This window comes from Aotus nancymaae, unplaced genomic scaffold (genome assembly GCF_030222135.1).
Source record: "Aotus nancymaae isolate 86718 unplaced genomic scaffold, 86718_ANA_hifiasm-v0.15.2.pri h1tg000003l, whole genome shotgun sequence".
NCBI classification, from domain to species: Eukaryota; Metazoa; Chordata; class Mammalia; order Primates; family Aotidae; genus Aotus; species Aotus nancymaae.
The window spans coordinates 76,312,335-76,329,280 of NW_026988414.1; the positions used below are offsets into that span (position 1 = coordinate 76,312,335).

General features: G+C 45.2%; 1 protein-coding gene across 3 annotated transcripts in view; it reads right to left on the bottom strand.

The window, feature by feature from the left end:
• The window catches only part of TBC1D2B (TBC1 domain family member 2B), a 75,030-nt gene that overhangs the window by 42,925 nt on the left and 15,159 nt on the right, over positions 1-16,946 (bottom strand). For all 3 annotated transcript variants that reach the window (XM_064382955.1, XM_021668244.2, XM_012457709.3), the window contains exons 2-3: positions 10,788-10,941; positions 812-980 (exon numbers count right to left, since the gene is read on the bottom strand). In XM_064382955.1, coding sequence (XP_064239025.1) covers positions 812-980; positions 10,788-10,923 — 305 coding nt within the window. In that variant the 5' untranslated portion in view covers positions 10,924-10,941. The remainder of the gene's footprint in view (positions 1-811; positions 981-10,787; positions 10,942-16,946) is intronic.

Below are 16,946 nucleotides of genomic sequence, written 5' to 3' on the forward strand. Positions count from 1 at the left end.
AGGTTGGTAGATGAGAAGGGGTTGGGGGAAATGAGAAGGAATTGCTAAGGTACTTAATTTATTTTTGGATAGATGAAAACATTTAAAAATTGATTGTGGTGATGGTAACGCGAATTTGTGAATGTACTAAAAATCATTGAATTGTACATTTTAAATGGGTGAACTGTATGGTATGTGAATTGTATCTCAATAAAACTCTTCTTCAGAAAAAAAAGCAACAACAACAATAAGCCAAGCATAGTGGCATGCGCCTATAGTCCCAGCTACTCAACAGGCTGAGGCAGGAGGATCACTTGAGCCCAGGACTCAAGACCAGCCTGGGCAACACAGCAAGACCCCATCTCATAAAAACCAAACAAACAAAAACCAACCCACCTCTACTCTCACTAGCCCATGCACAAATGGAGACCGGAAACCCAGAGCACAGGACCTGGCCAGCCCAGCATCTTGGAGAGGAGGCTAGGACCTAGCACAAGAAGCCCCAGCTCTGCAGCCTGAAAGAACTGTGACCTCAGACACATATGGTCCTTCAGCCAGTTTCGGTCTCTGTAAAATGTCAGCCATATGACCTACTTCACAGAGTCGAGCAATTAAATTAAACCGTAAGTGTGAAAATGTTTGGCATAGTGTCAGACATAGAATAAGCATGTAATACAAGCTAAAACCACAATGATCTATGGGAAAGCATGATGTAAACAACAAAGGCCTTCCTAAGTGTAAGATGGTTTTATAACATCATTTATAAAATTACAACATACATTATCAGACACAACCCATTTTCAATTTCATATGCTGCTTTCCAAAGACTCACTTGAGCTCATTGCCCCACTGTTTCAAAGAGTAAAAATTAATGGAATTTGGATGCCCTGGGGCTGGCTGATTTGCAGCTTGTTCTCCCACCAGCTCTCCAGGCACAGTCTCAACAGCCAGGACATTTCTGGCTTTTTCTGCAGAAGCATTTGGGTGTGGGTAAATTAAATCTGAAAAAAAAAAAAAAAAAAAAAAAAAAAGGCAAATAAATGTCAGTTACTCAAAGCTTCCACACAAAACTTGACATCCTACATAAAACACTGATTTGATATACTATATAAAAATCTAAACTATGTAATAGTCTGTTTTTAATGTACACTAATTACAAACATAATCTGTGGGTAACTCTGGTGTTCTAAAACCATTTTCATCTAAATAGATCCATGTTTCTCAAAGTAAGGTTGTGACGTGCTTCAAACCACCAGATATTAACAGTGTTAGCTCAGAGAAAGCAAAGGCTAGAATTTTCCTCCAGTATTGCAGAACAATAACCCTCACCATAAACCCGTCATCAAAGTCCAATCACCTGTACTGATAAGAAACAATTTCCAGGATAAACTGTTAGGTAAGAAGAGCAAAGTGCAGATGAGACTAAACAAGGCTCCCTTTTCTCTAAGAAAGTGGGAGAAATACAAATACAAATGTATTTGCAAATACTTGTAAAGAGTGACACTGAAAATAATCAAGTTTGTACATCACAGAATAGCAGTTCAGTAAATTCACAAGCAAACAGTGATGCTAAAGCATGATGCAACATCACAACACATCTTTAAAATGTTAAGCGTTTAAAATATTTCAGGTGGAAATGATATGATGTTCAGGATTTATTTCAAAATAGCAATATTTTGTTACTTAGATACATACTAATATTTGCTTCAGGTGACATGTTATTTGCTTCAAAATAACAAAGCGGGTTATCAATGAAACAAGAGGGTAATTATTGTTGAAACCACCATATAAAACTGGAGGTAATCTTATGTTGTTCTTTGTATATGTTTAAAATTTCCCATAATAAAAAGTTACTTAAAAAATTTTTTTACAAAACCATTTCTTTTTCTTTTTTTTTTTCTCCCCGAGATGGAACTTCACTCTTGTTGCCCAGGCTGGAGTGCAGTGGCGCAGTCTCGGCTCACTGCAACCTTCTCCTCCTGGTTTCCAGTGATTCTCCTGCCTCAGCCTCCCAAGTAGCTGGGATTACAGGTGCCCGCCACCATGTCCAGCTAATTTTTGTATTTTTGGTAGAGACGGGGTTTCATCATGTTGGCCAGGCTGGTCACAAACTCCTGACCCCAGGTGATCCACCCACCTCAGCCTCCCAAAGTGCTGGGATTACAGGTGTGAGCCACCATGCCCGGCCAATAAAAACATTTCTAACTAGAAATACTCTGTATTCTTCCAAATGACATAATCTGCACTGGTGTTTCAGTGGTAGAATTCTCACCTGCCATATGGCATATTCTCTCTGAAATAGGACATGCTTATAAACAGAATTTAATATTACTTTACAACAATCAATTTGATCTACACTTCTTTTTAATGTATCTCTGTATCAACAAAATCAACCATCTCTTTCTGTAAAATCAGAATTGACTGCTCACCACTGATATTCAAGAAAAAATCTTTTCTCTTTTTTTTTTTTTTTTTTTGAGTCAGGGTCTCAGTGAACATGGATCAATGCAGCCTCAACCTCCCAGGTTTGTGCAATCCTCTCACCTCAGCCTCCCAAGTAGCTGGGACTACTGGAACACACCACCATGCCCAGCTAATTTTTGTTTTGTTTTTTGTAGAGATGGTTTTGCCATGCTGCCCAGGCTAGTCTCAAATGCCTGGGCTCAAGCAATCCTTCCACTTTGGCCTCCCAAAGTGCTGGGATTATAGGCTTAAGCCACTGCACCCAGCCAAGAAAAATTTGTTTCTAATCAGATGAGCACACAATCAGAGTCAACAGGACAGACCTCTGTAGAGGTCATTGAGCACTGGCAAAGGAAGCAGAAAGCAAGGAGTGCTGGGCTGCGCGGGCTTGGAAATCAACGTCCTGAACGCCGCATGATGGGCCTGCACTGTGTAGGCAGGTTCTGACTTGACTGACCACAGTCAGTGTAGGAAGGGCTTCAAGAACACGCTGGGAAAGTATCTTGGGCGTGGCACGAGTAAACAACTGCTGAGTATCTAGGCTCCGGCCAGGACAGTCAATACACGGCTTACAGTAGGGTTCTGACTAGGAAAGCTGGGAACAGAAGAATTACAAGCTTGGTAACAGAGGACCCACTTTTTTTTTCTTTTTAAGACTGGGTCTCAAACTGAGGGTTGGACTGTAGTGGTGTGACCACAGCTCACCGCAGCCTCTTGAGTCAAGAGGCAAGAAGGTACAAATGACTACAGATTGCCAGTTCTTGGTATTACTATCACATATCAAGCACCGGGCACTGAGGGCCCAACCACCAATGAGACAGAGCTTTCCCCATAAACTAAAACAAATCCAGGAGAGAAACACAACTAAAATAGTAACATGTCAAGCTCCAAGTCACCAAAGAATAAATACATTCAGTCCTTGGGATCCAGACCCTTCCTCTGATGGGTCTTAGGGTTCCAGGAGATGCCTGGGGGACTTCTAGAGGGAGAAGAGGATGGGGGGGGTCCCACGCTCAGCTTCAGCCTCGGCAGTTCCTCTGGGGTTCCCTTTAAGATTTCATTTGGAAAAGAAGTTCCAGTAAACAAAAGGACAAAAAGTTCGAACACCACTAATACAGCCCAGTCTCCCTACCTACTTTATCTGTCAGGACACTAGAGTCCAGAGCCAGGGCCAGAACCCGGACTCCTGCCCCTGCAGAATACAAATACTGCAAGGCAGGTAGAGATGAGTACACCTACCAGAGGAAGGCAGGGTGCTCAGAGTTGTGGGGGTGCTCAATGTTGGTGAGTGTGTGTCAGTCTACGGGCATATGGGGTACGGGTGCAGCTCAAACTCCTTTACTTCAAAGGCTGGTCTTATGATCATCATCACAATTCTAAGCCAAGACAGGAAATAAACACAACAAAGTGTACACATTTCTGTTACAGGCTGAGTCCAGCCTCTCCTTCCTGTGTGGGCTAGTAGCAAGGTGATGAATGGTCCCTCTGCAAAATCGGTTGTCAAATGCTCATGTGGCAAAGTGCCTATTACCAAGAAAACCCCAGGCCTTGCAGCAACCCAGAGCCCATACTGGAAATACTTCCTGAGGAACTCAGAGGCCCCGGGAGGGGTGGAGAAAAGGGACCGGAGACCAGGGAGGAACATGTTGGAGGACAATTTCTAAAAGTAATTATCTGATTTGAAAAAGAAGCTCTTCTCCAGCTTGATACATTTTTGCTGTTACTGTTACTTTTGTCTGGTTTTTGGTTTTTAAGAGACCATGTGAGATTTCCTTAATTAAAAGCAGAGCTGCTGGCTTCTCCTCAATACATGTCCTAACATTAGCATGCAGGAAACCGCCTCAAGGAGGACATTAAGGGAAAACACAAACTAGGACACGGCAACGCTTCCCCGAAGATTTTAAGAGGCCGGACTGGTGTCAACGAAATGTCTTCTGTCTCACAGCTACAGTGGGGAAAGAAGGTCTGTGCCCGACGGTTTTTGGCGTTTAGACCTCTGTTCTTTTTAAACATTTTCAAATGCCTACATGACAACCCTGCAGGAGTTTCTGACTGCACTGTTCCCATTTCCTAGTTCTGATTCCAGCACCGCCTCTAAATCCAGTATGACAGCGGGCAGTCTCAGCCTCCCTTGTCTCCAAGATCCCTTCCCACTTGCTGCATTCTAACACGTGATGCTCAGTCTCCTCCTAATGGGACTCCCTGCACAGGGGTGGCTCCTGTCTACATCTGGACTGCCTCAGTGAGTCTCCATCTCCTCTCCTGCTGTCTCAGTCAGGCCCAGGTGCTCCGCCAGCAACCTCTGCAGAGCACAGAACCGTGTATGGTGGGAGAATTCTCGTAAAACCCAACACAGGCCTGCAGCTGCATCCAAGAAAGGAGGAAAGAGCTCTGGGAAAGGGTTGCCCCACATGCATCAAGGGACACAGCAAACGGAAGTCTGGGTGTCAACACTGGGAGGTGGAGGAAGACAGGGTGGGCTTCATCTGAAAAAAAAATTTATTTATCAATGTAGTTATAATACAGATTGTGAAGGAGCAGTCAGGAGGAGTAGAAATATCTTCCAAGTGAGGGCACCGCGTACACCCAAGCACCAAAAAGGAGAGGTGGCAAGCCGCCGGGTCCTGAGAGGCCCCAAGATGGGCCATTTCATATGTCCGGTCCCCTACCCCGACCAAGGACACAAATCTGTGAGAACTGAACCCCTATCTGATTTTCTAACAGCTGCATATCCAACACCCAGCATAGAGGAGCGACGTAATACACATTGGTTAAATGACCAAATGAATCTATAAAAGACAGGAACTTGCTAACATGGCATGCAAGGAAAGGCCTTCTGTGGGCTGAAACAATCGGGCAGAAGGCAGCAAAGGCCCCCGCAGTTCTTGAATGGGTTTATACTCATCATCCCTCCTGACTTCCCTCTCTCCTCCACCTTGCCTCTGACAGACTCCCTGAATTGGGGTGGGGATTGCCTCTTTTCCTTTCCACTCCTCCCTGTTCTCCTGCCATCTGGCTCAGCCACCGTCCCATTCACAGCCACATCAATCCCTATGCTCACCTGCATCAAGTCCCAGCAAATCTAGGCTGAGGATGTCTCTGCTGGCACCAAACTCCAAGCCTGGTCCAGACAGTCTCCTTTCCGACCCTCTCCAGCAGGCTCCTCCCAGACAGAACTGCAATCTAACACCACTCAGCAACTCCCTCCCATCCCGCTCCCACAGTCACATTCTTTCACAATTTCACAGAACCTTCAAAGCAGAAGGAACCTGGTTCAGAGAGCATCTTGCTTCACAGATGGGGAAACCATGATGTGCTCAAGGTCCGACAAGCTCTCTCCATGCTGACTCTCAGACACAACGCTGGTAACTACCGTGACTGATACCTCACACGAACGCATGGCATTCTGCAGCATTTTACAAGGATTACACAAAAGCACAGTTTCCTTGATCTCTGTATGGAATCACAACACTAAAAGATGATATGTAATTCCTGTGGCACTGTCTAAGCGGGGCCTGCATTCCACCTGATGGCCTTCCTTCTGACAGCCCTCTACACCCTGCATCGAGAGCACAGCTCAGGCTGCCTGAGCACTGAAAGTTGCAGCTAACCCTCCCACGCCATCCCTTTGCACACAAGCTGTTAAGAGTGTAACAGTTCAACTACCCAGTGCAACTGCTTCAGGGGAGGAAAGGTGTGGTCATCCCTCAAACTGTCTTCACAATACAATTTTCTCCAAGAAATACCATCCATATTCAAACAGGCACTTGGGCATTTGAGCCTGCTATGACCATGAGTGCTTTAGTACTCATCAACTTTCAAGAAGTCTTAAGAAAAAGCAGGGCTTTGTTAACCCTGGCTTGTTTTCTTACTAGTTTATGTGGGGAATAAAGTAAACAGAATGTACTAGACACACATCCTGTAATGAGGCTATCAGCCTTATGGGTGTCCCCTTTGGGTTCTAGCTACCTCATTCTCAAAAGCTATAAAGGTTTGTGGACCCCTGATTATATCTTTATGCAAATTATTCGTTTGTGTTGAAACTAGATCCTTATCTTTTCAAACACGGAAGACGATGTGGAATGGTATTTGAGGCATGGCATGCCTTCAGAGGCTACAGAAGGCAGACAGAACAGATACCGACTAATAATAAAGCGCAAGTTCCAATCACACAGGGAAGTCTCTTACTCAACATAGATTCTAGAAAAAAAATTAATGTAAGCAATTATGCAACAGTGCCAGCTCCTTAATGAACATTCAATCCAGCTTTTCCTTACTTACAGACCTTGGTTTTGATCGTGGTTATAAGCTCAGCTAAAATACTTGGCTTCCCAGACTCCTTCCAGCCAGGAATGGCCATGTGACAGTTCCAGCTAATGATACATAAGCCACAGGTTTGTGGGAAAGCATTCCCCTTTTTGATGTAGGTGCCACCTCCAGCGGCAGCTAGCATGAGCGGGAAAGCTAATACACTCTAGCGATGGAAAACAGAGTCAGAGACAGCTTGGGCTCCTCAATGGCACTAGTGAGTAGCTATGCCAGCCATAAACTGCCTATCATGTGAGACAATCACTCCCGATGTGTTAGTCCTTATTAGTAAGGGTTCCTGTTAATTACAGTTGAACATAATGCTAGCCCATTCAAAACGGTATCATCTCATATATATATGTATACAGTATGCGTGTGTATATACACATGCATATGGCTCATTACACCTCGCAATGCAGTTTCCATTTGATCCTTATAACAACTATGAAGGAGGGTGAACAAACTTCAATTCCTAGAGCCAGAGTTTGCCATCCCTGTACTACAGGAAAAGTGACTTACTTAAGAGTCTGAAGATCAATAAATATCACCAAGGCTCACAGGCCCACAGGCCTTCTTCCACCATGTAGAGCTGCCTTCCAAGATATACAACTAGCTGTCAGTGGAAAACATTAATCCCCCATATCTTTCCCCACACTGACTTTAGGTGCCAGGAGGGTCCTCATGGGTGATGCCCATTAGACTACAAATCAAAATGTTCCAAACAATTGGGTGACCACAAGACAATAGTAGAAAAAAATTTATTTTTAATGCAAATCAGAGTTATAAAAACATTCTTCTTCAATTCTTGCTAGAGTAGGCTAAGCTGAGCAGATAACTACAAGCATGGCTTTGGAAACTTTACAGAGCACTGCCATATAACATAACACAATTTATGTTTGAACTAGATTTTATCTCTGATGATAAAACAAAAGGTGCTAAAATACAGCCTTTTCTTCTTGCCTTCCTGATTTAGATTTTTTGACTTCCTAACTATTATACTCTCACATAATGCTCAGGGGCCCAAAGTTTCATTATTTGATCTTAGAAGCTATCTAAAAATTAATAGAAGTCTAAAGTTGCAGTCATTTCTATCTACAAAATCTTCAGAGGCACTCCACTGCTCTTAGGATAAAGTCCAAAATCCCAAGGCCAGCTGTCAAGGCTCTCCCGGCTCTAGCTCTGGGCCCCAGTTGTGCCCCCAGTTTCAGCTGGCTCCCCACAACTGCTTCCAGACGGCAGCCATCCTGACTGCAGCTCTGGGAAGACACGCAGTCCAGCCCTCTCATCTGACTTCCCTCCTCTCTACCTAATTCCTGGCCATCCTCCAGGCCTTGGCTTCGATGCTTTTCCTCAGAGAGGCCCTAACTGCCAGAAGCTATGCACAGTCCATTCACAGCCCATAGTACCAGCATGCACCCTTCCCTCACATTTCTCTCATTTTTTCCCTGCAAAACCACCTTGCTTGACTAGAAATTCTGTGAGGAGAGGGACCAAGCTCATCTTGAGTGTCTACATGGCTGAATGAATGAGTAAATGTCAGCTGGCATTTACTCAAACGCTCAATTCTACACCTGGAGTCCCCAGACCACAGGAGGAGAGACAAACATGGGCTTCAGATGTTTTCTCTGGCTCTCCAACCAAAGCATTTTGGCTTAGAAGCAGGAAGGACAGGTGTGACAAAGAGACTATAGGGCTACGCACCACTTCTTTGTCCTCCTTTTGGTTTAACATCCCTGAATCTTTGCTAGAAAGCAGCACTCCATGTCCTCAGAACACAGGAACTGAGGCAAACTGAGTGCCTCCTGCGCCAAAGGCACTGGCTACGCTCATGAACACTGCCTGTTCCCACAGGGTTTCCAAATGTTCCAAGTGACTCCGACACTCAGTTAGGAACTCCTTCTGATGAAAAGCACTGTAATAGTGGCTTTCAAAACAACTCAGTTACCAATGACTCAACCCTGAACTAAACATAAGGGGACACAAAGTTGAAAATAAAGGCATAATCTCAGAACTTGGGATAGTCTGAGGGCTAAGACAGTCATGAAAGTGACTTGAGAACTCTCACAGAAAATGTATCAATAGGCACAAAGTATATATAGTAATTCTCACCGATAAGAGGGTTAACCTGCTGAAAGGTACCAGGACAAGTAAATACAAGATTGGCAAATCTGGAGATGAAAACTTTGTCTAAGAAGGCATTTGTAGGCCGGGCGCGGTGGCTCAAGCCTGTAATCCCAGCACTTTGGGAGGCCGAGGCGGGTGGATCACGAGGTCAAGAGATCGAGACCATCCTGGTCAACAGGGTGAAACCCCGTCTCTACTAATACAAAAAATTAGCTGGGCATGGTGGCGCGTGCCTGTAATCCCAGCTACTCAGGAGGCTGAGGCAGGAGAATTGCCTGAACCCAGGGGGCGGAGGTTGCGGTGAGCCGAGATCACACCATTGCACTACAGCCTGGGTAACGAGCGAAACTCCGTCTCAAAAAAAAAAAAAAAAAAAAAGAAGGCATTTGTTTCTGGAGAAATCAGCACCACGTGTGCCAACACCATCCTTGGTGGGACAGGAAACTTGGATACAGCCCTGTGTTCTGCTGAGCAGAGGGTCCCATGGGTTCTACAAAGTGCAGACAACATCGCTTTATGAAAGCGTTAGAACTAGTCCTTACTGTGTCTCCTGCTTTTAATGCGCACTCCACGGGTCTTTCACAAATACTAGTACAATGGCCTGGCCTTTTAGACCTTACTTTGGAACTCAGGAGGCTGTTTTTTTTCCTGGATGTGTTATTTTCCCTGTATGGAGAAGGGGGCCAAAAAAGAGTCCCATTGAGGGACTGTGTTAACTTCTCTTCCCAAGTCCACAAGGGGCGTGGTTTCAAAGGCAGAAATTTCCCAGCAACATGCCTGACCTGTCTTCATTCACATCCCCATCCCCATCCAGGAACTTAAGTTGTCTAACTTGCCAGCGCTCCGGCTAGGTAGATTGCCCAGGTGAGCTTCCTTTGTTTAGAAAACCCGTGAAAAGCTCCGGGAGGACTGTGGGCCTGGCGGCCAATCTGGATATCGAAGTCAAAGATCAATCACTCCAGCGGAAGTTTGAAGGAACTCCTCTCATGGGACAAGAACTTGAATGGGGCAGGAGTAACTCCCAGATTAAAAGTCCCCCTGCCCCTTACCTGTGCAGACTCCATCTCTGGATGCCCTCCCATGACAGCATGGGAGCTCACTCTCTCTCACTCTTTTTCTTTCTCTCTCTCTCTCTCTGCCTAATAAATCACTTTTCTGCAAAGCTCTCTGAATCCGATATTTACTTGAACAATATCACTGCGCTGCCTGGGTCTCCTCCCCATTCTTGGGTGAGTGAGAGATCAAGGACCTGGAAAAAACACATCCGATCGGGGAATAGTGAGCGTCATTGAATGCCCCTGCAGCCCTGCTCCTGTCCCCGGTTATACCATCTTCACAGTCTTTGCAGGGGGGTAGGACGAGCAGCAAATAATTGTCCTGTTCTTACTAGAGGTTATCTCTACACTGCAAATGGCCAGGGAATACCATAAGTTATACAAATGCCATGAATCCAGAATAGAATGAAATCAGTGTCTGAAGGTTAAAGTCTTCCTAGGAAACACCAGAGAATTACAAGTGGAATGTTTTGAGAACACCTTCCTAGTGTATACAAACACCTGTCAGCCCTGGCAAGTCTGCCCAGGCATGACTATTTAGGCCTGAGGCCTTCATCGTTAGGAGTGGTAGAAAGGCTGGTCCCACAGTCAGAACTAGGCTTACTGCACCACCACTTGCTACATGCTGACCTTAGTCGTATCATCTCTTCCATATGCTTGGCACTGGGCCTTGCCTGATTCCAAGGCCATCATCGGGCTTGCATAAGCTTCGTATACGGAGGCTCTGGGTAACTGTGGAATGCTGTCCATCATTATTACTTTCTTTCTGAATTCATTTTGATTCACTGCTAAGTTAATGTGTGGTATCAAATGGCTTACACAAAGAACTGACACAGCTCTCCTTTATTTCTGCCTTACCGGTGTTATCTCTGGCTACAAGACCCTTAGGAAAATCCCCAGGAGTTGGAGAGGTCCTGCTGTCCCACTTGACCATGTCGAGACTGTTACAATATTCCCATCTCTTCTGCTGAAGCTCCTGCAACCAGTAAGTCATGAGTTGGCGATTGGGAGCCTAGAAAGAGAAAGGAGGAAAAACATGTTACGGGCACCAGTAAGATGAAGAGCTTAAAAAATGTATGTCTCATGAGTACACACTGTTCACCTTGCCATGTGAGAGTTAAGATGAACAGATCAAGGAAATCTCAGTTACAAGATTAGTAGCTTTTGCTCATGATGAGTTGGTCAAGCAAACAGCAATTGTAATATAAAGAATTGAATTCAATTAATAAGAAGTCTTTTTAAATTCTAAAATGAAAGAATAATGCAGTATAACATGTTCCTCAAAACAGTTTAGGAAGGTGTGATCATACTGCTGCTCCTTCACTATGACCACCTATAAATCCCATCATCGGAAATAAAATCTTACATAGGTCTAAACGACAGCCTTGCCAAATCACATGAAATAATGGTATTTAAGCGCCGCCAGCATCTGAGGATATACAAAGAAAACCGCAGATTAAAACCTAGCTGGCACTCCTATTAGAATGGCTAATATTTCAAAAAGTTGACAATGCCAAGTGCTGACAAGGGTGCGGGGCAGCTAGAACGGCATAAGCTGCTGGTGGAATGCAACATGGTGCAGCTACTTTAGAAGACAGCTTAGCAGTTCCTTTTAAAGTTAAACATACATTTACCAACTGACCTGGCAAGGCACCCCTACGTATAGCCACGCAAGAGAAATGAAAACATGCACAAAGACCTGTATGTGAATGTTTATAGAGGTTTTATTCATAATTGCCAAAAATTGAGAACTTCATCTGGTGAAAGGCTTAAAAAAAACTGTGTTGCAGGGTAGACACAGGAGCTCAGCCTGGCCCTGGGGCAGGACAAAGAGCACACAAGCATTCCCACGGGAGGGGAGAGGAGAGTCACCAGGCAAGTTAGGAACTGAGAGACACAACCACAGCCAAATTCAGAGCCCAAAGCCCACCTAGGCCTCCCTGTTTTTTGCAGATGAGGGGACACAGGCCCAGAAAGGAAAGTGACTTGCCTAGGTCATACAGGGAGTCAATACTGTGAGCCTAGTCTGCCAACCCTCCCACCGCCCCTTAGAGGCAAGTGTGTGTTTTCGTTGGGGAGTGTGTGTGTCTGGTCCTCCTACCAGCTCCCTGACTACCTGGCCCCTCCATCCCCATGCCAGGGGTGAGCTGGGAGCCTACTGCTCCAGCCAGGGAGGTGCCCAGACACTTGTTCTACTTCCTGTCATTCAGCCTGCACACGCGGCTGTGTTTCTATTTATGCTCAGGAGCCACAGGCTGCTCGGAGAAGCTGGCACCCATTCACTAGGGCAGATCTGAACCAACCTCTCCAGCTGCCTCTGACAATGCAGGCACCCTGAAAAATCTGCTTTTTACAAGAAATCCTTTCCCTTTAAATCTCCGAGTATTAAATCTAACAATTAGTGACCTCTGAGTCATCTCTCACTAAATTCCCCAGGCAAAACTTTTAGATCACATGCTTCCAATGACTGATATTATATCATACTGCAGAAATCTGGTCAATAAGGCTGTTAATCAAGACACTGATTAACTGGGTATATTTCCTTTCAAAAAAAATCTAGACGGCCAGGCATGGTGGCTCATACCTGTAATCCCAGCACTTTGGGAGGCCAAGGCAGGTGAATCACCTGAGATCAGGAGTTCGAGACCAGCCTGGCCAACATGGTGAAACCCCATCTCTACTAAAAATATTTTTTAAATTAGCCGGTCACCTGTAATCCCAGCTACTCAGCTCAGGTCTAATTAAATGTATAATCACAAACCAGCCTCTTCATCGTCCCAGTGCCAGTAAATTAGTCCAGATCTGCCCTGTCCAGCACAGTAGCCACTGGCCATTAGTGACTATTGAGCACATGAAAGGTGGCCAGTGCCACATGATAAAATGTTTTGGATACACTGAATTAAATAAAATAGTATTAAAATTAATTTCACCAGTTTAGTGTGGCTACTTAAAACTTTTAAAGTGTATATGTGGTTCACATCACATCTTTACTGAACAGTGCTGATCTATACCACAATGGCAAATATATTCCATTTTGAGAGCCAGGGTTGGTTGATTTGGCTTGGCAGGTTGGAGATTTGGCTTGGCAGGAAACAGCACTTCGGGATTATAATGTAGGCCAAGAACATGAGGCCCATGGGTGTGTGGGGCACCCAACACCACTGCCCTTCCACAGCACCTTGTAACTCAAGATAACTTCCCTCTTTAAACAGGTGCCTCCATAGCTCCAACCACCCCATGGTCCATTAAAGTTCAAAGAGAGGCCAACATTCTCGAGGAACCCAGGCATCTGGGCGAGATGCCTGGTTGACTCCTGGCATGAGATCTGGTTGAGAACTGGATGAGATCTGCTTAATTCCTACTTCTGAGATACTCACAACAAGCAAACATTTTCCTTTATGCTAAGAATAAAGGACATAGCTTTAGCGCCTTTATTTAGTGCTCCCAAAGTGGGCTAAGTAGGACCTTTGAGTGATCTGGCTGTACCTTGCTGGGTCTATCACCAGGAGTTCCCTCTGCTGAGCCTCAGCTCGACTGTGACAATGAGCCAGTCAGTGCGGAAGCTACCGCCACGATCACACAGCACTCACCAAAGACACACCCGCCAGAGGGGTGAGGACTGGGAAAGAACCACCATCTTCCCCCTCACCCCTCAGAATGACCATTTAAAATGCTGTGGTCCCAAGTTCTGGAGAACCAGACAGGCGTTCCACTCATGCTAGAAGAAACAGTGACAGGGCAGAGCTTCACAGATCAGCAGAGAATTGGGAGCCGATGCCAGGCAAGCACTCAACAAGGAGCCAGGTGTCAGCGTGTGCTGTCTGATGGCTCACCCAGACCATCTCCTGAGTCTCCCCTAACACCAGTCTCTCCAGCTCCTTCCTACTCACCCTTCAAGGTCCAATGCAAAGGCCACCTCTTCAGAGCAGGTTTCCCTGACCTGGGTGTGCATTTTCTCTCCATTCTCTGAGTGGGGAGCTCAGAGAACCTTATAGCCCAGGTAGCCTTCCCATGGGGATGAGAACACTCCCTGCGTGTTCCTCACTAACCTAAGTTCCAGAGACCTACTGGTCTCAACATGATCCAAGATGCCTTGCACAGTGCCTTGAATATATAGTTCAACACTCAAATATCTGACTCCCCCTCTCATGTTTAATTGTTGCTACTTCCTCAACACTGCTAAAATCCCAGGTCAAATATGGCACCAATCCCAACGTAAGAGACCAAGCCACACATCTTGGAAAGCCATTGTAGTTGTCTCCTACATGGCTGCATGAATGTCCTGGGGGAGGGAGAGGGGCAGACAAGGATTGGGTGGGCACAATTCTACATGGCAGCCATCTGCTGCCTTTGGGTGCCAAGACATGAGGGCACCAGTTCAGAAAATAAAAGCAGGCCATCCACATTCTGCGTGAGGTGGGAATGCAGTCCTTGACAGCTGGTTGAGAAGTACCATGTGATGCCCCAGCTGCTCCCACAAGCTGTTGTCCCGAGGTCTCCAGTAGTTCAAAACGCAGAAGCCCACTCTTGTGTGAGACAGGCCGTGGGCACCTGTTCCTTCTCTTGGGCCCCAGAGACTCCCCTCAGCCTCCTATAACCTCTCAACTTGATGCTTAGACAAGTCTCACAATAAAGCTGTTTGATTACAAGTTAGCTGATTTCAGTACACATATATGAAGGGCCCCCTCTCAGCAGGAAGTGCTTGATTGTGAGGAGAGGGGCTGGAGTAGCAACCCAGCAGCATCTACAGGGAGTTGGGCCTCATCATCTCCACTAAACAACAAGTTTGTCTAAGCTTTTATTCCCTGAGTCTCTGACCCTTTGGTAAACAATGTCCACCTATCAAAATGCACCACATTTTAGAAGCTATGATAATGTTCACGTTCTTTGATCCACAGTTCCATTCCTGGGAATGTAGCTAAAGTAATCCAAAAGAAAAAGGGACAGCACCACGTACATAAAGTGTTCATTTGCTTGACAAATGATCAAGAGGCTTACTTGGGCCAAGTCTAGTAGTTAGCACTAAGAACACAGAACTGGAGGAGATCTGGTTAATTCCTACCTCTGAGATACTCACAGCAAGCAAACGTTTTCCTTTATGCCAAGAATAAGCAGTGGGAAACAAGTTCATAATTATACTCAATACAAAATGCCTAGGTATACAATCAAGAAATCCAGAGACCAGGTGCAGTGGCTCATGCTCGTAATCCCAGTCCTCAGGAGTTTGAGACCAGCCTGAGCAACATGGTAAAACCCCATCTCAACAACAACAACAACAAAAATACAAAAAAATCAGCCAGGCACGGTGGCATGTACTTTAGTCCCAGCTACTCGGGAGGCTGAGGTGAGAGGATCTCTTGAGCCCAGGGTGTGGAGCCTCCAGTGAGCCAAGATCTGTACCCAGCCTGGGTGACAGAGCAAGACTCTGTTTCTTGGCTGGGCATGATGGCTCACTCCTGTCATCCCAGCACTTTGGGAGGCCGAGGCGGGCAGATCGCCTGAGGTCAGGAGTTCGAGACCAGCCTAGGCAACATGGTGAAACCTCATCTCTATTAAAAATGCCAAAATTAGCCAGGTGTGGCGTGCATTCCTATAATCCCAGCTAATCTGGAGGCTGAGGCAGGAGAATCATTTAAACTCGGGAGGCGGAGGGTGCAGTGAGCCGAGATCCACCACTGCACTCCAGCCTAGGCAACAAGAGTGAAACTGTCTCAAAAACAAAAACAGAAACAAAAGACCCTGCCTCTTAAAAATATAATAATAGTGGGCCAGGCACAGTGGCTCATGCCTGTGATCCCAGTACTTTGGGAGGCAGAGGCAGGCAGATTGATTGAACCCAGGAGTTGGAGACCAACCTGGGCAACACAGTGAAATCTCATCTCTACAAAAAATACAAAAATTAGCCAGGTGTGGTGGTGGATGCCTGTAGTCCCAGCTACTCATAAGGTTGAGGTGGGAGAATCTCTTGAGTCCAGGAGGTTGAGGGTGCAACGATCCATGATTACACCACTGTACTCCAGGCTGGGTAACAGAGTGAGACCCCGTCTCCAAAAATATAATTTTATATTTTACATATATAATTTTATATATATAATGGCATTAGGATAACTGGTCAAATATCTGGAAAAAAATAAGTGATACCCTGGGTGAGAAACGTATCATCAGAGAAAATAAATTCAAATTTAAGTCAAGATTTAATAAACTAATGAATTTAATAAAAACCACTAAATGGATGAATTTAATAAATAAGTAAATTTAATAAAAACCATTAAATTAGTAGAAGAAAAAGCCTGGATAATTAAAATTAAGATTCCGTGTCTTTCTGCCTCTTACAGCCACAGTTTTATAGATTTCCACGAAATTATAAAAGTATGGAAGGGATGACAGGACTTCTTAAATCAGGCAATGTGGCATAGCAGAAATTCACATGGGAAGGTCTGGCTAAAACTGAAGTACGATCAGCAGCCACAAGACTCTTCACAGAAAATGAATGCCACGTGCACCGTGATGCTGTAGATGAGGAAAACAAAACACTCGTTCAAGACCAAGCCCCAACTGAAAGCTAGGAGGACAGAAACTTCCAACTGTAAGCCCGGAGCTGCTTCTCCCATGGGCAACCCAGGGAGCCGGCTCCAGGCAGCAGAGAGTCGCTGATTATGAGAGGAGTGATTATTCTCCCCAGCAGCGCAAGACACTGCTGTCCTAACACTTCTATTCTCTTGGAAGGTAAAGTGTTTCTAAAGCCACAAAGAAAGCAAAGCAAAGAAGATGTGTGTCTAAGACACTACAAATAAATTAATAGACAGTGACGAACTGAAGAAAGACCAGACAACTTCCGAGTCACTAAGCATGGCGTAGCATTTCACACCACCAGAGCTTCACAAGGGCTCTTCACTCTTCCTGGACTGCGGGAAGTCCTGTTTGTCTGGTGAGATCCTATTAATCTTCAGTTAAAAAAACACACATATTTTAAATTTCTATTTCAAATAATAACAACCTACATCTGCTGTGGAGAAT